Raw genomic sequence first — 24,167 nt, 5'->3', positions numbered from 1 at the left:
GGAGGTGGAAACATTATGTTTTGGGGGTGTTTCTCTGCTAAGGGCACAGGACTACTTCACCGCATCAATGGGAGAATGGATGGATCCATGTACCGTCAAATCCTGAGTGACAACCTCCTTCCCTCCACCAGGACATTAAAAATGGCTCATGGCTGGGTCTTCCAGCACGACAATGACCCGAAACATACAGCCAAGGCAACAAAGGAGTGGCTCAAAAAGAAGCACATTAAGGTCATGGAGTGGCCTAGCCAGTCTCCAGACCTTAATCCCATCGAAAACGTATGGAGGGAGCTGAAGATACGAGTTGCCAAGCGACAGCCTCAAAATCTTAATGATTTACAGATGATCTGCAAAGAGGAGTGGGCCAAAATTCCATCTAACATGTGTGCAAACCTCATCATCAACTACAAAAAACATCTGACTGCTGTGCTTGCCAACAAGGGTTTTGCCACTAAGTATTAAGTCTTGTTTGCCAAAGGGATCAAATACTTATTTCTCTGTTCACAATGCAAATAAATATATATAATTTTGACTATGTGATTTTCAGTTTTTCTTTTACATAATCTATCTCTCACTGGTAAAATTAACCTAGCCTAAAAATTCTAGACTGTTCATGTCTTTGACAGTGGGCAAACTTACAAAATCAGCAAGGGATCAAATACTTATTTCCTTCACTGTGTATATATATATATATATATATATATATATATATATATATATTTATTTCAAATGTTGCATAGCCTTTAAAGTTTTTTTTAACTGAAAACAGGTTACAACAATTATAGTTCATGACAGAAAGATACATGTGGCTGGTTTCCTCCCACACTCCAAAAACATTCTGGAAAAATAGCTTACAATGAAATTGGTCCTAACATATTTGAGATAGGGCATTTAGATTGTGATATAAAGCCTCTTGTGATTGGTTGAAAAGCTGCACATGAGCTGATCAAGTTAAATACATTGGTGTGGAATATATCAACAGGTTTATGCGAGTGTTCTGCAAATTTGAAATTTTTCTACTTTATATGCCACTTTCAAAATAATAGGGTGAGGAATCTACCGGCAGATTTATCATAACTCACGCCAGAAACTCGTGTAAGTTATGGAGTAAATTTACACCTGCTCATTGCAGGCGTAGATTTGCATTTATGATGCACGGATAGCCAAAGATGCGCCAAAAACATTAAAACGGTGTGCGCATAATATATTTGATGCATTTTCTGCTGACGTACATTAGTTTAAGACTGGTGTTTGACATGCCAGTCTTAATATATTAACCTCCGTTGATTGCATTATCCATTATATTATTTCCTCTGATGACAACTGTGTATTTGCACATTATACTAATGTTCATCCAACAGCAATCTTTACTACTCCATCGTGAAAACATGCATGTTTATTTTAATGAGGAAAAAGGAATAAGTCGCTGGGTGAGGGGTCTCTTGCAGTAACAAAACGAAAGAGCATGTTGAAACCCAATATCCAAGAACATTTAACATCCGACCAATAGCCATCAGAGTAGAGCCAGTGGGCCCCATACCCATTGGGGAGAATTTATGAAGCCCTCTACGCCAGTTTTCTGGAGTAGAAAAGTCGCAACTCGTGAAAAACTTTGCAACATTCTCAATTAGCTGGAAGGGGAGGGCCCACCGCGGACAGATAAATTTGCTATAATTTATCCAGAAAACTGGCTCATAGCTCAGATAGATTTTATTTTCTCTGGAATGGATGGCCAGAGATGGCCTAATATATTAAGAGGATGCGCCTCCTAATACATTAGGTGTATCTTACTCCAACTTTCTTTACATTGAGACTGGCGTTTGAAATGCCAGCCTTAACAAATTGCCCTTAGAATGTTTATATTAGACTTATATGTTGTTCATGTGCCCATTCTATAATGATAATGAACAATGGAGTTGATGTGGTCTGGTCTGGTCCATGACTTTTTATTAAATAAATAGCCTCATGTGGACCATGGTTTGGTTACAGTGATATAACATAATACAGTGCCTAAATGGTATTTTTCCTGTTTTGTTGAATTACAACCTTGAATAAAAATAGATTGTTGGGGGTTTGTACCATTTGATTTATACAACATTCCTACCACTGTGAAGGTGCAAAATGTTTTTTTCTTTGACCCAAACAATAGTTAAGACACAAAACAGAGAACTTTAATGTGCATAAGTATTCACCCCCTGAAAGTCAATGCTTTCTGGCGCCATCGTTTGCTGCAATTACAGATACAAGTCTCTTGGGGTATGTTTCTATTGGCTTAACACATCTAGACACTGGGATTTTTCCCATTCTTCCAGACAAAACTGCTCCAACTCCTTTGAGTTAGATAGGTTGTGTCGGGGTACAGCGTCTTCAAGTCAGGCCACAGATTCTCAATTGGATTGAGGTGTGGGTTATAACATTTAAATGTTTCCCCTTACACCACTCCAGTGTAGCTTTAGCAGGATGTTTAGGGTCATTTTCCTGCTGGAAGGTGAACCTCCGTCCAAATCTCAGATCTCTGGCCGACAAACAGATTTTCTTTAAGAATTTACCTATTTACTGCAATCCATCTTTACTTCAATCCTGACCAGTTTTGCAGTCCCTGCTGATAAAAAAGCATCTCCACAGCATGACGCTGCCACCACCATGCTTCACTGTGGGAATGGTGTTCTTGGGGTGATGGGAAGTGTTAGGTTTGAGCCATATATAGTGTTTCCTATCATGTTGCTTAGTGATGTTATAGGCTCAGGGGCCTTTCAGAACAGGTGTATTTATACTGACATCTTGTGACACAAAGGGGGTGAATACATATGCACTTACAATTTTTCAGCTTTTATTTATGTTATGTATTTATTTATTTTCAAACAAGGTATTTTGTTTTTTATTCCATTGTAACAATTGTAACTTTTTTATTAGGTCCATTGCAAAAAATCTAATTTAAAATTGATTTTAATTTTAGATTGTAATGCAACAAAACAGGAAAAACACCAAGGGATTGAGTACTTCCGCAAGGCACGATATTTATAAAAAGGCATGCCCGGTAATCAGCTGAACGCTGTGTGTCCGGTTTCTGAAACCCCTGGTGATGACCTGTTATTGTCGATAGGAAGCTGGGGCCGGAAAGACATTTGCTTTGAAGCAACCACTGCTGCAATGTAGTATTACACGGCGGCCATTCAAATGAATGACTGTCCATGTAACACATGGAAGGGTTGGGTCTGCCAGATTAGGAGCTCTCCACTTTGGTTCATAGAGAGGAACCTGGAGTGGGGGAGTCCCCTCTATGAGGTCCATATACCCTAATGCTACATATAGAATGTGGTTATCATTGTGAGACCTCTTTAAAGTAATTATTATTACTCAAATGTAACTTTTTTTTGTCTCTAGTAAGTTACCAGTTTAACTAACCAGCTTTTGCTAACTTTTTTGGGTTAGTAGTGTACATACTGTATGTGTTTTATGTGCATTTGTATGTTTTAGCTAATTCCATTTGGCAACTAAATTCCTGATGGCAGAACTGGCGATCCTTTACACAGTTGACCTCTCTGTCACTCATGCATTTTCTGAACGGTCACGGAGAGGATTAATGAGATATAAAATGAATAATACAGCAGGTTGCCAAATAACAATATCCATGTTTGCTGGAAGTAAAATTGATTGTAGGTTATACACCCTGTTTAGAAAATAAAAACATTCACAGATGTTAATATAAACACATCAAAAATAGAAACAACTTTAGGGAAAAGCAACAGCACTGCAGCTGTGAGCGTTACATCAGACACATCAGTGAGGATAGGCTTTCTTGGAATAAACATACATAATTATAGGAAGTTAATACAATAGTAGTTCTTCTAGTTAGGAAATGCCCACAGTTAAAAACAATTATTCTTTATATATACACGGTATTACATTTATGTAAAAGAAGTTTATCTTATAAGGGATATCAAGCCACTGAAGGGTGGAAGCTCCAAGTTCATGAATACTCCAGACTGTGAGCAAAAGAGTATTTTCTCCCTCTTATTATTACTCTCCACAATTTTTACAAAAGTAGAACGTATTCCCTCTGCCTAGCAGACCTTCCCTTCTGAAACTAAACTCCATTTCCCACTCACCAAGGCGCCTGTTGAAGAAGCAGTCACAAAATAATCAACACCACATATAATAATACTTCTATACAAGAGAACCTAGGTTGCCACTATTGCAGCAACAAGATCGACTAAGGGCCTGTTCACATCAGCATTCGGTTTCCGTTGATGGGTTCCATCAGACCTTTCCATCGGAGGAACCCATCAACGGAACGGCAAATGGAAACCATAGCTTCCATTTGTATTACTATTAATTTCAATGGTATTGCTTCTGCTGGTAATGGTTTCCATTTATCTCCATTCCGTAAGGTTTCCATCTTTTTGACAGAATCAATAGCTTAGTCGACTACGCTATTGATTCCGTAAAAAAAACAACTGTTGCATATCCTGTGTCAGTTACTAGTCGGTATCCTGTGTCCTGTGTCAGTGACCAGTCGGTATCCTGGACCTGCTTCCAGTAATCCGGCACCAGCCTGCCTCCAGTAATCCGTCCCCAGCCTGCTTCCAGTAATCCGTCCCCAGCCTGCTTCCAGTAATCCGTCCCCAGCCTGCTTCCAGTAATCCGCCCCCAGCCTGCTTCCAGTAATCCGGCACCAGCCTCCTGCTTCCAGTAATCCGGCACCAGCCTGCTTCCAGTAACCTGGCACCAGCCTGCTTCCAGTAATCTGGCACCAGTTTGTATCCAGTATCTGCTATCTGCCTGCATCCAGGTGCCAGGTAGCATCTAATTGATAGTTCCCAGTTAATGACCGACGGGCTGATTCCCGTTAGACCTTCCAAATTTGAAACTTGTTAGTAGAGGAAGAATTAGTATCTAAAACTTAGCTTTTAATATAACCCATATAAAATGGGATATCAATATAGTATTGTTTATACTGTTGTATTATTGAACATACACATCAATATCTATTCACAGTGATGAATACAGGGTTATAGTTCCTTCAATGTACAGCAGGGTAGGCTTGGATCATATGAACTTGCACAATGGCATTCTGTCTGTCCCTTAAGCCTCACTCTCAACCCTCACTGTTGACAACACACCGGGCACTCGTTCTGAAAAGAACGACCCTATTGTCTCTGGAACCTATCCCTTATATTGTGATCGTTTCCCTAACTGAAGCTCCAGCTCCTACGCATTTCCCCAGTTACATACTGGTTCGTCAGGGAGGTATTCAGCATAGAAGTGTAGCAGATCCTATGGCAGTGGCAGCAAGTGCTTCCAAACACACTCCTTTTATATGTCAGGTAACTCCGCCTCTTCCGGGGGCTCGGTCGTCGGACATCCAATCAGTCGCAAGCACTGATACGTCATCAGTCTCACATTGACATCGCCTCCTCACTCCCTCCCCAGTGGGCCGGATTATCGGTGTCTATACAGGGATTTCTTCAACTATATCCCTATTGGCTAAATGCTTCCTTATTTCATTGTGTGCGTACACATTTAATCATTGTGCTCATTAGGGCATATTCGAAAAGCTTTATTCTTCTAGCCATACATTTCTGTAATGTCCTATATTGCCAAAATAGGATACTAGATCCATTATTAAAACATGGTTTTCAAATTATTATTGTTTTTGCATATTCTGGGTGAACAACTCCACATAGTAAATGTAGGGATGGTAAGATACATATTCCACTATGGGAGAATGATTGCACCATCAAAAAGACATATATATCTCCATTCTCACACATATCCCACTCTTGAGCCATCGTGAATCATTACAATAATGGTTGTATTCATGGGCATGGTTTGCGTATCAGAGGAAGCAGGCATAGTTCAAATTTTCATTCCTTCTGGGGCCACTGATCTCATTCTATAAATCCATCGACTTTCAACCTGTAACAGCTCCCTGTCCCAGTTACCCCTTCTTAGATTAGGCTCAATATGATGGATTCCCTGGAATTTAATAGCCCCAGGGTTACCTCCATGTACTGACCATATGTGCCTAGCGATTGGGGTATCTTTTTTTTATTAAGGATATCGTTGTAATGATCCCTTATCCGTCTTCTGAACTCACGTTTCGTTAAACCAATGTAGTCCATTGGGCATGTACATTTCGTCATGTAAATGACTCCTTTAGATAGACAATTGATAAATTCTCTATTTGAGTATTCCCTACCAGTTGTTGTACTTATGACGGTTTTCGATACTACTATTGATTCACATGCCAGGCATTTGCCACACTTGAATGTCCCTAGAAATCTTCTATTATGCCAGCAGTCTATTTGGGGTGCTGGTCTAAAATGTCTCTCAGACTTTTATTTCTCCTGAAAGTAATCTGTTGTCTTTCACCTAGTGCTTCCTTCAAGTCATTGTCCTCCATAAGGATCCTCCAATGTTTCTGAATGATTTCTCTGACTTTTTTATGAGCCCCATCCTAGGTCTCTATGATACGTATATTATAGTTTTTTTGCAGCTATTCTTGCTTTTAGTATGAGTAGCTCTCTTCTTTTGGTGTTTAGTGCATTTGTAAATGCTTCTCTGAGAATCTGGTCAGGATAACCGCTCTGGCGGAATCTGTCTCTCATGTCAGCTGCTTGTGCCAGGAAAGTCTTTAGTATTTGAACAGTTTCTCCTGAGATGGATGTATTGTCCCTACGCTATCCATTTTTTTAGGGCATATGGATGGGCACTCTCCCATCTCAGGACACTGTTAGTTGCAGTAGACTTCCTAAAAACCTCAGTTTCAATTTTACCTCCTGTCCCTCTTGATAGCCTAACATCTAAAAATGCCAGACTATTGGGGTCACTCTCTGAGGTGAAACGGAGACCAATTTGATTTATATTGAGATCAGATACAAACTGATCAAAGTCTGTCTGAGTCCCTATCCATAGAATGAATATGTCATCTATAAATCTCAGCCAAAGACCTATTGACTCCTGCCATTTGATATTTACCTCTGAGAAGACTACATTTTCTTCACACCAGCCCAGGAGTAAATTAGCATGAGAGGGGGCACAAGGGCTCCCCGTAGCCATGCCCCTGAGCTGGTGGTAATATTGCCCACCAAAGAGGACTTTTTTTTTTTTGTTAAGTTTAATTCAATTAGTTCAATTACAAATGAGTTATGTCCCCTTAAATGATTTCCTCTTGTTTTCAAATACTGAGATATTGCTTCAAGTTCTATATGGTGTTGAATTGAGCTATATAATGCTTCAACATCAATTGATGCAAAGATCATATTGTCTTGCATTATAATACCTTCTAACTTCAACAGGAGGTCAGTTGTATCTCTAATATAGGATTGGAGACTGAGGACAAATGGGCGTAGAATTTTATCAATATAGATGCCTATGTTTTGATTCAAACTATCTATACCAGAGACTATCGGTCTCCCTTTTATTGGGTCAGTCCCCTTATGGATTTTGGGGGTTGTGTAGAACGTTGCTATTTTAGGGAATTCAGGCCATAGGAACTGATCTTCCATTTTATTGATTAATCCTTTAGACAGTGCCATATCCACAATTTCTTTCAGTTGTCCCCTGAATATGGCCATCGGACGGTCTCTTAGGTGTTTATATGTGTCTGGATCATTTAGTACCCTTTTGCACATATCCACATAATTCCCAGTGTCCATTACAACCACATTGTCTGAAGGTTTAATTGTAATCTCTCTATTATTGGATAAAATTTGTAAAATTCTTGTCTCTTCTCTTGACATGTTTGCATATTCTACTTTATAACTCTCCAGTGTCCTCAGATTTTTTTCAACTAGTTTACTAAATATCTCAATATTAGGGTTATTGCAAATTGGCGGCATTTGTTTGCTGGTTAATCTCAGGTTAGTAAATGGACCCTTAGCCCTATCTCTTATATTGTCCTCTATTAGGTCTGACAGATCTCTTGCAGTAGCTAAATCCTCCAGTTCAAGATCCTATTCCTGACATGTTCTCTTGTCTTTTCTTTAAAGAATTTATGCCAGTGCAATTTTCTGGAGAAAAGGGCTATGTCCTTTGTCCAGGCGAACGAGTCATATTTATTCGTTGGGTCAAAGGACAGACCCCTCTCCAAAACGGACAATTCAGAGTTACTAAGATTATATTTGGATAAGTGAATCACCTCGTTTTTTTTAATGGTGGTATAGATCTTATGTCGTGTTATTTTCTGTTTCGTAGCTGGTATTGGCCTATGGATGGGGGTCGAGATAAAAAATCTTGTTGATTCCCCTGGTAATTCCTACCTCTTCCCCCTGTTCTATTGATCCTCTTTGGTAATTCCTAGGGGTCCTATTCACCCTACCACCTCTATCTCCATATTGAGGGTCTCTCTCTGCATCGGAGCCCTCCGCTTCTGAGGATGAGATTTCAGTTTCAGTGTCCCTATGGTAATTTTTACTAGTTGGAAAGGTATAGGCTCGATTTTCCTTAAATTCTTGTGAGACTTCTTGTAACAATATTCCCATAGTGGAATCTATATCTTACCATCCCTATACTATGTGGAGTTGTTCACCCAGAATATGCAAAAACAATAATAATTTGAAAACCATGTTTTAATAATGGATCTAGTATCCAATTTTGGCAAAATAGGACATTACAGCAATGTATGGTTAGAAGAATGGAGCTCTTCGAATATGCCCTAATGAGCACAATGATTAAATGTGTACGCACACTATGAAATAAGGAAACATTTAGCCAATAGGAATATAGCTGAAGAAATCCCTGTATAGACACCGATAATCTGGCCCACTGGGGAGGGAGTGAGGAGGCGATGTCAATGTGAGACTGATGACGTATCAGTGCTTGCGAAGTTGCGACCGATTGAATGTCCGACGGCCGGGCGCCCGGAAGAGGCAGCGTTACCTGACATATAAAAGGAGTGTGTTTAGAAGCACTCGCTGCCACTGCCATATGATCTGCTACACTGCTATGCTCAATACCTCCCTGACAAACCAGTATGTAACTGGGGAAACGCGTAGGAGCTGGAGCTTCAGTTAGGGAAACGATCACAATATTAGGGTCGTTCTTTTCAGAAAGAGTGCCCGGTGTGTTGTCAACAGTGAGGGTTGAGAGTGAGGCTTAAGGGAAAGACAGAATGCCATTGTGCAAGTTCATATGATCCAAGCCTACCCTTGTAATGCTGGGGGTAGGGAAACGGACAAGTGAGCCCTAATCTACCCACCACTCTGTCCCTGCCTACTTGCAACGACCTGCCCTAGGCGACGGGGTACAACTGGGTGGCGGTCCCTACGCTCAGTAAGTGCACGAGACAAACAGACAAGGGTACACAAAGCTAAGGGAAATGGGGCAGTTGCCCACGGCAACACCGTGAGCAACAAGAGTGGTAAACGAGCCGAGTTAAACCAGGAGTGAACGAGGTACCAAACGCAGAGCAGGAGAGAAGTCAGTAAGCCAGGGTCAGTATGGAGCAGGATCGAATAGTTAGAAGCTGTAGCTGGGCCAGGAAACCACACAAGAAGAATCACAAGCAAAGGAGGAACAGGAAAGGCAGGTATTAATAGACAGAGGGCGGGAGCTAGTGTTCGGGTACTAATCAGTCTCAACCGGCAGGGATAATACGCTGAGTTCGTACGAAAGGAATCACACCACACAGAGTCTGGTACAAAGCTCCTCACTCAGCATCAGGCGTCGCTGGCTTATTTATTAGACACATTTGTTCTATATATCCCCTTTCTCCTGGGGGTGGGTACATGTTATCACACTTTTATAAAAGCACGTATCACTGTAAGCCTCTTGATACTTGTGTCATCCATGGATAGGTTCACCCTTATCTGGTCCTTTAGATATGTCTTCCTAGTTCATAGTTCGTTCATACCAGGAAGTGACTTGTTATTTTATTAGTGCGTAGTCCCTGTTCAGGGGCCATCTTGCCACGTATACTTATCTAATCCTATTACTATTGCTTCATCACAATTATGTACACAACTCTATAGTCTATATTTTATTAAAGAAAGAAAATTATTATAAACATTAACTTCTGTCCACTCCATCCTTCACACTAGCTCCGTCTGGCCAGGCTGCGATAGGCTCTCCCACTCCTAAGCCTGCCATCCTGAGTGGTGGAAGATGGAGTCAGTCTCAGAGAAATAGACACAGGTGCAGACTGATTACCTATGGGCGTATACACAGAAGTTGTGCCTGGCAGATCCTTTACAACCCTGCTGTACATTCAAGGAACTATAACCCTGTATTCATCACTGTGAATAGATATTGATGTGTATGTCAAATAATACAACAGTATAAACAATACTATATTGATATTCAATTTTATATAGGTTATATTAAAAGCTAAGTTTTAGATACTAATCCTTCCTTTACTAACAAAGTAGCATCTACCTGTGCCTGCCTAACATCTGTCTGGCCAGCAGCTACTCCGTTCCAGGGGAGTAGTCCAGTGGATCCACAACCCCATTGGACGTGACAGTTTGCTCAGGCCATGGACCCTGCTGGCAAACCCAAGACTACTGTTCAGGTTATGCAGGAGGATATGCGAGACTTCTGTCTCCGCCAGGATCAGCTAATGCAAGCAGTTAACGCCATAACCAATCGCCTGGACATCACCCCTGTTCCTACTCTGGGAGCTCCACAGGCTGTAGCCCCATCTACTCCTCATCCAGCCGTAGCTCCAGTCAGATCTGGAGCTGGAATTCAATTACCACTTCCACCCCGCTTTGAAGGTGATCCCAAGGTCTGTCGAGGAGTCACATAGGGTTTGTGGACCCACTGGGCCATACTGCCTTGGCGGTATGGCAGCTGGCCAACAGGGCGCTGGTCAGAGTCTATAGTTCTATAGGGTACCTGTGGCAGCTCGGAAAGTAGCAAAGCAGACTTGGCTGGGACTTGGCAGCAGGTAGACGTCAGGCGTGGAGTAGCAGGACAGGCGTAGAATACAGCACAGCATGGCTCCAGCACAGCACGGCACTAGATAGCATGGGATACAGGAACAGGAACACACTAATAGACCATCGCATAGACAAACTTAGGGTAGGACAACAACGCTCAGGCATAGAAGCAAGGGTCTGGACCCCTTTTATAGTTCAGGGACTCATGGGTTCATAGTTCATCAAAGTCCGGTGTGCACCCTGCCCCCTTAAGAGCCTACTGGATCCGACTGAGGTCAGTGGAATCGAGCGCTCGTGTCTCCTGAGGAGGAGGCTGGGGCCAGCGACGCCAACACGTGGCTGCGGCTGTCAGGGGGCGATTGGAGCTGACGGCTCGCAGCCACAGACATGACACAAGGCTTCCTCAACCAGTGCAGGATCCACTTCAAATTGCATGCCCATCTGTTTCTTTCAGAGCAGACGAAAATAGCCTTCATCGACTTCAGTTTGTCTGGAAAGGCCTTGGCATGGGTGAATCCCCTCTGGAAATGTGGGGAACCGGAGTCTGTAAACTTGCAGCTCTTCATGGACACCTTTCATATCATCTTCGAGGAACCAGACCAAACATCTTCAGCCGCTATTTCCCTTCTGTCCCTTCGTCGAGGAGGTTCGATGGCAGGAGAAAACGCCAAACAATTTTGCACCGTTGCAGCGGAGCTTGCCTGGAACAACGAGGTCCTGGTAGCGGTCTTCTGCAAGGATTACCAGTAGGATCAAAGATGAGCCCGCATATACCTGAGGTTTCAGGAACGCTTTCAAGCAGCCCTTCGAAAGAGAAAGTCTCCTAGACTGGCGCCTAATTTTCAAAGACCCCTGCTACCTCCTTCCGCTACTACCTTTTGAAGAGCCTATGCAAGTTGACCGCGTCAGACTATCAGACCAACAGCGGTTGTGTATGTACTGTGGGAGAAAGGGTCATTTTGTGCGTCCGTGTCCTCAGAAGCTTGGAAACTCCAGCACCTAGGGTTGATAGGAGAGACTACTACCACTGACCGCCAATATTCCACTCCTGCTGGCGGTCGTAGCCGCCAGCTAAACTGTGCTTGCCGGCGCCTCCTCCTCCGGGACGCTGGTAAGCTCTAAACTATGTGAGGAAGAGCACGAACTGCCTGTAGATGTGCACACTTGCTCTGGCAGTCTCTTAAAGGTCCAGCGCGTGCAACAGTAATAGTGTCCCCAGCCTATCCCTGCATACCCTGGACTATTAAAGGAAGTCTCCTATATATTGTCCAATTACAAAGAAAGGTTAAATTCCAAACACATATGTCGAACCTACATTAAACCTTTAAGGAGCATAAAAACCACAACTATTCGGAATAAATGTAAAACAATATACATTTTATTTCATCCATTTAAAATATACCAAAAATGCAAAGATAAATACAACATTGAGCCAATTTGAGCTGAGAAATGAGCTGAGAAATGATGAAATGACAAGGCAAGTGTAAATCCTGAACAGTAGTACAAAGTAAATTAAATTGATAAAGTTAGTCTGGCCAGTAGCTACTCCGTTCCGGCGGAGTAGCACAGTGGAACCACAACCCCGTTGGACATGACGCTCTGGTTTCTTCCCACACTCCAAAAAATGAACAGATATGGTGTTTAAATTGTAAGCCAAACTGCAACAGTCAGTGTGACAACTTCTGTAAAGTGCTACGGAATATGTTGGCGCTATATAAGTAAATAAAATAAATAAATATTAGTGGCACTTGGTTGACTTATGACAACATAGTAATATCAGCATAGAGATACTTGGATTTTGCTTGAGGGTGATTTAAGAGAGGTGGCTAACTCCAGTCAAAAATTGAATTGAATTTCGATTTTTTTAGATTATGCAGAAGATTGTTATATGGCTTAATCTTGGCTAAAACATTAGAGAACATTAGAGAATTACATTGTGAACTACAGTATTACATTGTGAACTACAGTATTCACAATTTTATATACTGTGTACTAGTTATATCTCAACAGGCTTTTTTTTTTGTTTATTTTGCAATATTTCTTGTAGCCAAATAAAAAAGTAATGCAATTTACTAGGAATAATTCTCCGTTGTTCTAAGGACATGCTTATGGAAATGTATACACTCTATAAATATGCTGTCCAAGTATCTTGTTGAAAACAAATGTTAGTCACATGAATCTTTTGCTGGAAGAATTGTGTGTATCAAAACTAGGACTTGGCTAACCACACTGGAAGAGACTTTGGATGCTTTATGAAACTATCTTGTTATGATTCCTTGCAGGTGTCCAGTGCCCATGGGAAAAACGGCTGCGTCTGTCTTTTCTTCTCTTTCTCCTGTAACTTTGTTATTGAGGGCCAAGGCTGTGATATTTTCATACTGGTTTATTAAATAATGATAATAATTGTAATATTAATAATAATAATTATTATTATAAGATGTTACTATGAAGCAAATACTGTATCTTCTAAACCAACTTTAATGGAAGGTTATTCAGACTATGTTATTTTGTATTTATAGAAGATGATAAATATGCAAAGTATAATTGTGGTTCACAAACATAGACCTGCCCAAAATAAAAAAAAATGTAGATGTAGAGAGTCTGAAGTTAACCCCTCTCCTCTTGTATCATCTAAACACACTGGAGAATTGGTGAACTGGAGATTTTATTTTTCTCATTAACAAAATAGTAATTCTGCAGGGTTACCAAGTCAAAATTGATTTAGTTTTACCATAATAAGGCACCTATTGCAGTCTACAGATCCATGCAGTAACTCCATAGTCCTAGGATTTCATAGAAGGACAAACGGAGGTCTTTTTTTGTCAGGTTTATAAGTAATCAAACAGAAAACAGGCATGCTACATCAGAACAGTAGTAGACACCAGCTATCGTATGTGGAACGAACCAACCAATGTCCCATATCTCAACTTCCTGCAACTGTAAGGGTATGTTCACACGAGGTCATTACGTCCGTAATTGACGGACGAATTTCGGCCGCAAGTACCGGTCCGAACACAGTGCAGGGAGCCGGGCTCCTAGCATCCTAGTTATGTACGACGCTAGGAGTTCCTGCCTCGCTGCCGGACAACTGTCCCATACTGAAAACATGATTACAGTACGGGACAGTTGTCCGGCAGCGAGGCAGGGACTCCTAGCGTCGTACATTACTATGATGCTAGGAGCCCGGCTCCCTGCACTGTGTTTGGACCGGTACTTGCGGCCGAAATACGTCTGCCAATCACGGACGTAATGACCTCGTGTGAACATACCCTAAGTGTGAAAAGTTAAAAATATTAGCACAGAAATGGGAAATGTTTCACATTTTGTAATAAAGAATATAGAGGACACTACTAAATAATAATCCATTTTTCATATTTCTGCAAATATACAGTAACAATGTTATTTTAGTTTATGGGAAACCCATTAATATTAGATTCTACTTCTTTTCTAGAAATTTAGACAAGGTAGAGATCCATCAAGACTGGATTCTATGGTACTGCTAATAATGAAGCTGGATCAGCTGGACCAAGACATAGACAATGCGCTTACCTCTCCATCTCTGTCCCGGAAACAAGTTTTCAGTCAAAGATATCTCCAATCTACACAAGTAAGCATTACATAAATTAGATATTTTACTGTTAAATCACTTATTGCTTTGAACGGCTATCACATATTGCTTCTTTAAAGTGTAACTAAACTTTTAAACATCTTTTGACTTATCATATTGACATGTCAGAAGTTTTGATCGATGGGGGTCTAAGAATTGAGACCCCCCCCAACGATCGGTAAAAGAAGCAGGAGAAGCATTAGGGTGAGCGATGTGCTGCTTTGTTTCAGACCGTTTTTCTTTTGATGCAGGGCTCAATAGAAACTTTATGTGTCTGTACACCGTTTGCTCAGCTTTTTGAGGAAAGCTGATCAGAAATTAAGCAGCACAGCGCTCATCTATGCGATTCTGTATCCTCGTTTTAGCGATCGGTGGGGGTCTCAGTGCTCGGACCACCACCGATCAAAACTTCTGATGTGTCACTATGACATGTCAAATATTTTTAAAAAGTCTAGTTACCCTTTAAATCCTACAGACTGTTTGGAAGTCATAGTCAAGTACAAGAGACGAAAGGATAAATATGTCTTCAAGCCCAACATTTATTTAGGGTTTATATGTTATGGTTAGCATTGGAAACAATTGACATGATGAAATGTATTTTGGAAATTTCTTGTGGTAAATGTATCCAATATTACCTTATATTATATATTCCTTTTACTTGCACATTTATTGTCATTTCCAATGGGTTCATCTAGCAGATTAAATTACTGGACTGCTGTACGTCAATGATCTGCACCATGTCGACCCTAATATCTGTTACCTCTCATAATTTTGGCATTTCTCCACAGTCATTGCCTAATGCCAACAACATACTACAATTAAACTTAAAATCTTTGTATCCCATACCAGATTATGGGACTAAAGATTTATCTTCCATTAAACATTTCTGTTTTGGCAGATGATCACTTAGATGATTATCCTGCCATTTCTACTTTTTCCCATGTGTTTGAATCCAGAATCGCTTCTTGCCTTTATCACGTTTAGTTAAAATCATGGTTTGGTTTGACATTTGTTAGGTGGCAAGAGGGGTTTGTGCACAGAATCATTATTTGAGACATTAGTTTGGCAACAATTATATTAACAATCTGTGAAATCTCTTCTGACAGCAATATTCAGCAAAAATAAAATAAAAAATTTGGAACATAGATAAAACTTACAGTTTAAATGTGAAATGTTACCAGTTACCACAAAATAATAATAATAATAATAATAATAATAATAATAATAATAATGATAATAATAATCTCCATTTATATAGCGCCAACATATTCTGCAGCACTTTACAATTCTGAGAGAACATGTACATATTGGCAAAACTAATTAACATTTCACACAAGAGTAGTGAGGACCCTGCTCACAAGAGCTTACAATCTATGAGGAAATAAGGGAGACACAAAATGTAAAAAGTGCTTGTTAAGTACAATGGTCCAGCCATCTTTATATACATATGGGGTAGTACACACAAAGCTGCATGAGCCGGTCACCAGCCAATATTGGTGTATGACAGACATGAAGTACATTAGGGTGCCAGGAGTGTGGGGGATACTGCAGAATGAGGAGGTCAGGTTCTGAGGACTAATATAAAGGGGGACAAAGAAGAGGAGTCAGATTAGGGAATGTTATAGGCCTGCCTAAAAAGATGTGTATTCAGGGCATGTTTAAAACTTTGGATATTGGGAATTAATCTGATTGTCTGGGGTAGCGCATTCCAGAGGACGGGTGCAGCACGAGAGAAATCTTGGAGATGGTAGTGGGAGGTTCGGATTATGGAAGAGATTAATCTAAGGTCGTTGGCAGAACATAGAGCACGGGTAGAGTCAGAGACAGAGATGTAAGGAGGTGCAGCACTGTAGAGAGCTTTGTGGGTGACAGTAATAAGTTTGAATTTAATTCTGAAGGGTATGGGCAACCAGTGCAGTGACTGGCACAGGGTAGAGGTGTTGGTGTAGCGGTTGGTCAGAAAGATGAGCCCGGCTGCTGCATTAAGGATAGATTGGAGAGGGGGGAGTTTAGTGAGGGGAAGACCGATTTCGTCCTGACTAATGTTACTCATTACTAGAGTGAATCAGAGCGACAATGAGAGTTTTGGCACAGTTTCCACAGTAAGAAAAGGGCGGATTCTGGAGATGTTTTTCAGGTGAAAGTGACAGGAGCGTGAAAGTGATTAAATGTGTGAAATACAAAAAGGACTCCAAGACAGCGGGCGTGCTGCCTAGGAGCTATGGTAGTGCCACACACTGAGATGGAGACATCAGGTTTAGGTAGGTTAGTAGATGGTGGGAACACAAGAAGCTCAGTTTTAGAAAGATTCCGTTTCAGATAGAGAGAGGACATGATGTTAGAGACAGTGGACAGACGATCACTGGCGTTTTGTATTAGAGTGGGGGTGAAAATCACCAGGGCTATGCGATTAGTAGTAAATACTGACACTAAGATTTCACTACATTAATGTGTAGCTTTACCTTGAAGTTATACTCTTCAACTTTAACTAATACCATTGCCCACACACGGCTCCATTTCGTCTTCAGCATCCCTGGAGCTGAAAACGGAATAGCCGTAGCAACGGACTGTGCTGGACGAATTTGAGGGGTCCTGAAATAGAACAAACAGGTAAATTCATAAAAATTGTAACAATAAAAACAAACAAATCGGCTGATGAAGCTACTAAGTAAAGTTTAGTGCAGTGACACTTTAAAGGATTTCTGTGCTTCAGGATATAGCATTAATGTCTGCTGTTGGTGGAGAGCCATGGCCCCTTCCGCTGTCACAGCGTCACCTTTGTCAATGTGGCTGTGTCTGGTATTGCAGCGCAATTGCAGCTTACTCTCATTGAACTTACTGGGACTGTGCTATGGAATTATTATTTTCTATTGATAAAATTGTATCTAAACCAAGAAAAGAAGAAAGCATCATGATTCCACAAGTCAGGTCCCAGAATCCCAATTAAGGCTCCGTTCACATCTGCGTCGGGACTCCGTTCATGGATTCCGTCACACCTCTCCATCTGGGGAATCAATAGCGCAAGTGTCCAAGAAATACAAAAATCTGAAAAATAGGCAGTATTCCAAAAATACTTTTGTGAAAAAAATTGCATTCTTTATGTACCGATATCAGCCGAAGCTTTGAGAAAACCCCTTGAGGTTAGGCTGAAACGTCACACATATGGGTGAAAAAGAATCCAGCTTTTTTCACTGAACTATTTTTGCACTGCTGCCCCTTTTTTTTTTAACATTTCCTGTGCAACACTTTATTTCGATTTCATATGTTGTGTAAAGTTTTCCTTTTAAATCAACTATCACGCAAGAAAATACATGTGCGGCAATACAAGGACATTTTTGCAGATATTAAATTTTTTATAGCTAACTATCAATGAGCATTCGTATAGGAATATATATCAATAATGGTAAATTCTCTTGTCTATGGCCAATTTAAAGAGGCTCTGTTACCACATTATAAGTGCCCTATCTCCTACATAATCTGATCGGCGCTGTAATGTAGATAACAGGAAAGGTTTTTATTTTGGAAAAACTATCATTTTTGAGCAAGTTATGAGCAATTTTAGATTTATGCTAATTAGATTCTTAATAGACAACTGGGCGTTTAAGTGTATAACCAATCAGCGTCATACACTCTCTTTATTCATGTCCATTTGTATTCACTGCACAGCGTGATCTCGCGAGATCACGCTGTGCTGTCACATACACCCACATTAACTTTACTGAAGTGTCTTGAGAGTGAATAGACATTGCCTCCAGCCAGGACGTGATGTCTATTTACACCCCCGTCACTTCGGTAAAGTTTGTGTGGGACTTACTCACAAATCTCTCGCGAGATCACCCTGTGCTGTTATTCACAGAAACTTTACCGAAGTCTCGGGAGTGTGAATAGACATCTCGTCCTGGCTGCAGGCAATGTCTATTCACTCTCAAGACACTTCAGTAAAGTTAATGTGGGTGTATGTGACAGCACAGCATGATCTCGCAAGATCATGCTGTGCAGTGAATACAAAAGGACATGAATAAAGAGAAGTGTATGATGCTGATTGGTCAGCGTTATACACTTCTCTTTACAACGCCCACTTGGTCAAAAGGTAAAAAACACCCAGTTGTCTATTAAGAAACGAATTAGCATAAATCTAAAATTGCTCATAACTTGCTAAAAAATAATCGTTTTTCCAAAATAAAAACCACTGATGTTATCTACATTACAGTGCCGATCACATTATGTAGGAGATAGGGCACTTATAGCTAACTTGGAGCTAACCCCATGCTGGTACAAGTCAATTAGATCCTGCACCACGCCTGAAAGCGTAGATGTGCAAAGGCAGACAAATCCAGATCAAGCCGTGAGGTCTATGTTGGATATCGAGGTGGATTGAGGAATGCCCGAACTTTGCCCTGCTTACTGCACCCCGTCTTGAAGGACGCTATTGGGACCTTCGTTATACTCCAAATCTTGAGGTATGGGTGGACTAATACCCAGCCACGAGGCTTGAATTGCATCTCGCTGGTTCAGTTTGGGGAGCTAATTACATCTCTCTCCCATAACATATGAAGGGAACTTTATGCTATCAATCTCTTAAGGGATCTCATTGCCTTTTCATCTTGGCATATATCTACAAGTTCCTTTTACCCTCACTTACATTTGGATGACTTATTAACCAAGTTTAACATCTCTATGCACGGGGTCCTTTGATTATGTTCTGGAATAGATAAGGACTTGTTGGATCCATGTATATACACTATTGTAATTATTATATTTAAATTGTATTTATTGCAAGCCATTGATAATTGCTTTTTGTAGTTTATTCTGCTAATGACCAATGTCATATATTTTAAATTATTAAACATATTTTGTAATTAATTTTGATACTAACTGTTTTACCCAGAGTGTGCTGGTTTTGTCCATTGATCTTTTTTGTTTTGTTTTGTCCTATTATCTTATTTTGGACGGCATCGTGCATTATTTGTCTTGCATTTTCTGGGTTAAGAAATGGGATAATAATTCTTCTTATTACACTTATAATATGGTGACAGAGCCTCTTTAAGGTCAACTCAAGCCGCACGATGTTGAGAGACCAGGGGCGTAACTAGGAAAGACTGGGCCCCATAGCAAACTTTTGACTGGGGCTCACCCTCCCCTGGGTGTCACACAAACACCCCTTGTAGATAGTGCCTTTTTTACAGCCCCCCCTGTAGATAACACCATACAGCCCCCCTGTAGATAACGCCATACAGCCCCCTCTGTAGATAACACCATACAGCCCCCTCTGTATATAATGCCATACAGCCCCCCTGTAGATAACGCCATACAGCCCCCTCTGTAGATAGCGCCATACAGCCCCCTCTATAGATAACGCCATACAGCTCCCTCTGTAGAGAACGCCATACAGCCCCCCTGTAGAGAACGCCATACATCCCCCTGTAGATAACGCCATACAGCCCCCACTGTAGATAACGCCATACAGAGTCCCCCCTGTAGATAACGCCATACAGCCCCCTTTGTAGATATCTACAGAGGGGGCTTTATGGCGTTATCTACAAAGGGGGCTGTATGGCGTTATCTACAGGGGGGACTCTGTATGGCGTTATCTACCGAGGGGGCTGCATGGCGTTATCTACAGGGGGGACTCTGTATGGCGTTATCTACAGGGGGGACTCTGTATGGCATTCTCTACAGAGGAGGCTGTATGGCGTTATCTACAAAGGGGGCTGTATGGCGTTATCTACAATGGGGGCTGTATGGAGTTATCTACAGAGGGGGTGTATGGCGTTACCTACAGGGGGGGGCTGTATGGCGTTATCTACAGAGGGGGTGTATGGCGTATCTACAGGGGGCTGTATGGAGTTATCTACAGAGGGGGTGTATGGCGTTACCTACAGGGGGGGCTGTATGGCGTTATCTACAGAGGGGGCTGTATGGCGTTATCTACAGAGGGGGCTGTATGGCGTTATCTACAGGGGGGCTGTATGGCGTTCTCTACAGAGGGGGCTGTATGGTGCTAACGCCATACAGCCCTCCCTGTAGAGAACGCCATACAGCCCCTCCCTGTAGGGAACGCCATACAGCCCCCCCTGTAGGGAACGACATACAGCACCCCCCCCCCTGTAGGGAACGCCATACAGCGTCCCCCCTCCCAAAAAAATGCGACCTACAGTGTGTCCTACAAAATACATGTATCCCCTATCCACAGGATAGGGGATACATGTGTGATCGCTGGCAGCGATAGGGAGAACTGAAAGTCCCCCGAAGTTCTTCATGACTAACCTCTGACTTCCGGCGTCTGCGCAGCTCAATAAAAATGAAAGGAGCGCTGGTCACGCATGCGCACAAGCGCGACCGGCGCTCCATTAATTTCTACGGAGCTGCCGACACAGACCCCGGAAGTCCGAGGTTTGTGATGGAGAACTTCAGGGGACTCTCAGTCCCCCGTTCTCCCTATCAATGCCAGCGATCACACATGTATCCCCTATCCTGTGGATAGGGGATACATGTCTTTTGCTTAATGGCAGAGCGGGGAGATACCTCCCTGCTCTGCCGTAGTGTTCAGTGGCATCGCGCTGTAGTAGCCATAGCGGCTGATAGCGGAGCCTCCAGCCATGGTGGGGGCCCGTGCCGGCGGGCGACACGGGCCCCCTCATGCCGCTGGCCCCGTAGCAGCCGCTACGGCGGTAGTTACGCCACTGTGAGAGACCTAGGACAATGATTCTATTAATGGAGTACGCTTTGTTTTTGCAAGCTGTTACAACACAGAGAAGACTCTAGAGGTCACTATCGTCCAGTTATTATATTACATGAAGATCTTCATTAAATTGACTTTCTTCATTATTATTCATTTGTTTGCATTTCATAGCAGAAAATTATTATAGTAATCCGCAGCACTTTACAATTCAGAGGGAACATGTACAGACAGCAGACAATATCAGCTATTACATAGTGACAAAACTAATTTACAATTCTTACAAAAGGAGTGAGGACGCTGCTCACAAGAGCTTACAATATATGAGGATTTGTCTCTTCAGTAATAAGGTGTAAGCTTTATATTACAGTTTGAAATGTAATTCACATTACAGTAAAAATAGAAACATAAAAATACAATAAAATAAAAAAAATGAAAACTCAGTTTCATTAGGTGGATTTATATGAAAAAATATCAGTACGTAATTAAAAAAATAATGAATCAAAATTCTTCATCAGAGTGTGAAACTGTATTCTCAGACCATAAACCTAAACATAAAAAATATATATTTTTTTTATATTTTTTTCCCCCACATAAAACAAACAAGTTATGTAATAATTTCACTGCCTACAAAACTTCATCAGCCCAATGATTTTTAACTCCTTAATAACATCCAACGTACTAGTACTTAACGCAACACAACGTACTGATACGTTGTTTTGAAAATGCGGGCTCAGTAGTTGAGGCCGCACCATCGCCAGTGCAAATTTTCTCAACATTTTGGTAATTTTTCACAAATAAAAACGGAATGTATCGACCAAATTTTACCAACAACTTAAAGTACGTGTCACGATAAAATAAACTCCGCATCGTTTGGAAAAATAAAAGCATTCCAAAGATATTATCACATAAAGTGACACATGCCAGATTTGAGGAAAATGGCCTGGTCCATTAGGCGAAAACAGGCTGTGTCCTTAAGGCGTTAAATGTTGTTTGTTATCTGTTATCAGGACTGGGGTTTGTTGGGCCAACCAGAGGAAATGATTTTATGGACCCATTTTCCTACTATACCAGTGTTCTCCAACCTGTGGCTCTCTAGGTGTTGCTAAACTACAATTCCCAGTCACAAGATGTTAGTGCATGATGGGAGTTGTAGTTTGGTAACAGCTGGAGAGCCACAGGTTGGGAAACACTGATCTATACAGAACTTGTGCACACCTTCTTTAACTTATATGGTAATCTAATTTATCATTACAAACACAGGACATATCATCAATAATGTGTAATAGGTTTTTAGTGAATCAGCCCATAAGAAATAGACCCTAGTGACAAGTGATTGGCTCAAAATTCAGCTCTAAATGGGGGCAACTTCTGCTTGACCTTCGGGCCCTTTATTGTGTCAGAGCCTGAGCCGACCGAAGGATTCTACTCTTGTGGATAGTAGTGCGTAATAAAAAACTGTATTCTGCACCGTATTGTGGTCCATATGATCAAAGATTGTGTGTTCTAGATGGAATATGGCTATAATCTGAACATAAAAAGTCTATAAAAAATAAGGCAGTGTGCCTGCCTTTATATGAATATATTACCACCTTATTAGCGGCATGTATCACACAACTGGTGTATTATTTTCACTATATTGTCAAATCTAGCTTTTGGCCTTACTATAAAAACAAAAAATAACTCAACAACCCTTTTTTTTTAATTATTTCTTTTAATTAGCGCTGCAATTTTTTCTGGTCAAAAAGTAAGTTTTCATTCCTTTTTTTTTTTTTTTCTTCCCACGTTCTGACAACTGATGACCTATCCACCAGTTAGGTAATCAGTATATGATCGGTGTAGGTGCAACATCAATCCGCCACTCTGGCTGCCTCCGGGCACCAGATGTTCTGGAACATAATGCTATGTATGGTGTCTGGAAACAGTTGGCTCTGTACATAGCATAGCGGCTGTGCGGCAGAACTGCAGGTCTGCTCCTATTCATTTGAATAGGAGCAGAGCTGCAGCTCGGCCGCTATTCTGTAGCCAGAACCATCTGCTTCTAGCATGTACGTCCGATGCACGGAGGCACGGACCAGCTGATCGGTGCGGTGTCCGTGTGTCGGACCCCCACAGATCATGTACTGGTGACATATCCGTTGGATAGTTCATCCGTTTTCAGAATGTGGAAAATCCATTTAACGTCAGTTTATTATTAAAAGAGCTCCAGTGTCCTGCTGTATTTTTCAACTATAAGTTTTATTATTGAATTTGAGGCCTGAAACTCTAAAAACTTCCAGAAGATGGAGCTATATAAAAAGAGAAGAAAAAAAAAACGGATTTGTTTATTTTTATTTTTTTCATTTTTGATTAATTGCATGAGGGTGTTCAGGAAGTTCTCAAAACATACAAATTATATTATTACATCTGTTTTTATTCTCTAAAAATACATTAAACGTTTCTAAGGCCCACTATACATATACACAGCGAGTCAGTTTTATGTCCTCCCCGGAGTGGTACAGAAACGTATTAGTGTGCAGGACAGAAAAACTTTGTATGCAGCTTTTTTTGTGTCCGCCTATGGTGCACCACGTACACAACTTTGTCATTAGTTGTGTCCTGCTCAGGCATAAAACAACTGGCCGGACAGAACTGACAAGGCCGGTCTTAAGGATTTTCACCCTATGTGAAATCCTACAGTGTGAAACGCTTATCACTACAGAAGGGGGCGCCATAGACCTTGATAGCATGGGCACCCGTTGCTTGCACTCTGTGCCCAAACCTATAGACAGGCAGATGCACTGGTTCCAGCTACATTCCCTAGTTTATTGACTGAGCAGTGCTATTTAGGCAACTGTCTGGCCATGTTGTTTGGGCACTGTATACTGTGGTTATTTGTACACTGTATTATTGTATTATTTAGGCACTATATGGTACATTATAAGGGGGCGTTATAAGAAAGTACTGCACAGGGTAAAACCGGACCTAAGGCCGGCCCTGACAACTGATATAGGTGAAC

The 24,167-nt window shown here is 41.3% G+C and overlaps 1 protein-coding gene across 1 annotated transcript in view; it reads left to right on the top strand.

Moving 5' to 3' along the window:
- DLC1 (DLC1 Rho GTPase activating protein) overlaps positions 1–24,167 on the top strand; it is a 418,348-nt gene that overhangs the window by 33,842 nt on the left and 360,339 nt on the right. Inside the window, exon 2 of the mRNA XM_075860021.1 lies at positions 14,335–14,490. Within this exon, the coding sequence (XP_075716136.1) occupies positions 14,335–14,490 (156 nt within the window). The remainder of the gene's footprint in view (positions 1–14,334; positions 14,491–24,167) is intronic.

Source organism: Rhinoderma darwinii, chromosome 1, assembly GCF_050947455.1.
Source record: "Rhinoderma darwinii isolate aRhiDar2 chromosome 1, aRhiDar2.hap1, whole genome shotgun sequence".
In the NCBI taxonomy this organism is placed as follows: Eukaryota; Metazoa; Chordata; class Amphibia; order Anura; family Rhinodermatidae; genus Rhinoderma; species Rhinoderma darwinii.
This window is presented reverse-complemented; position numbering and strand designations above follow the sequence as displayed.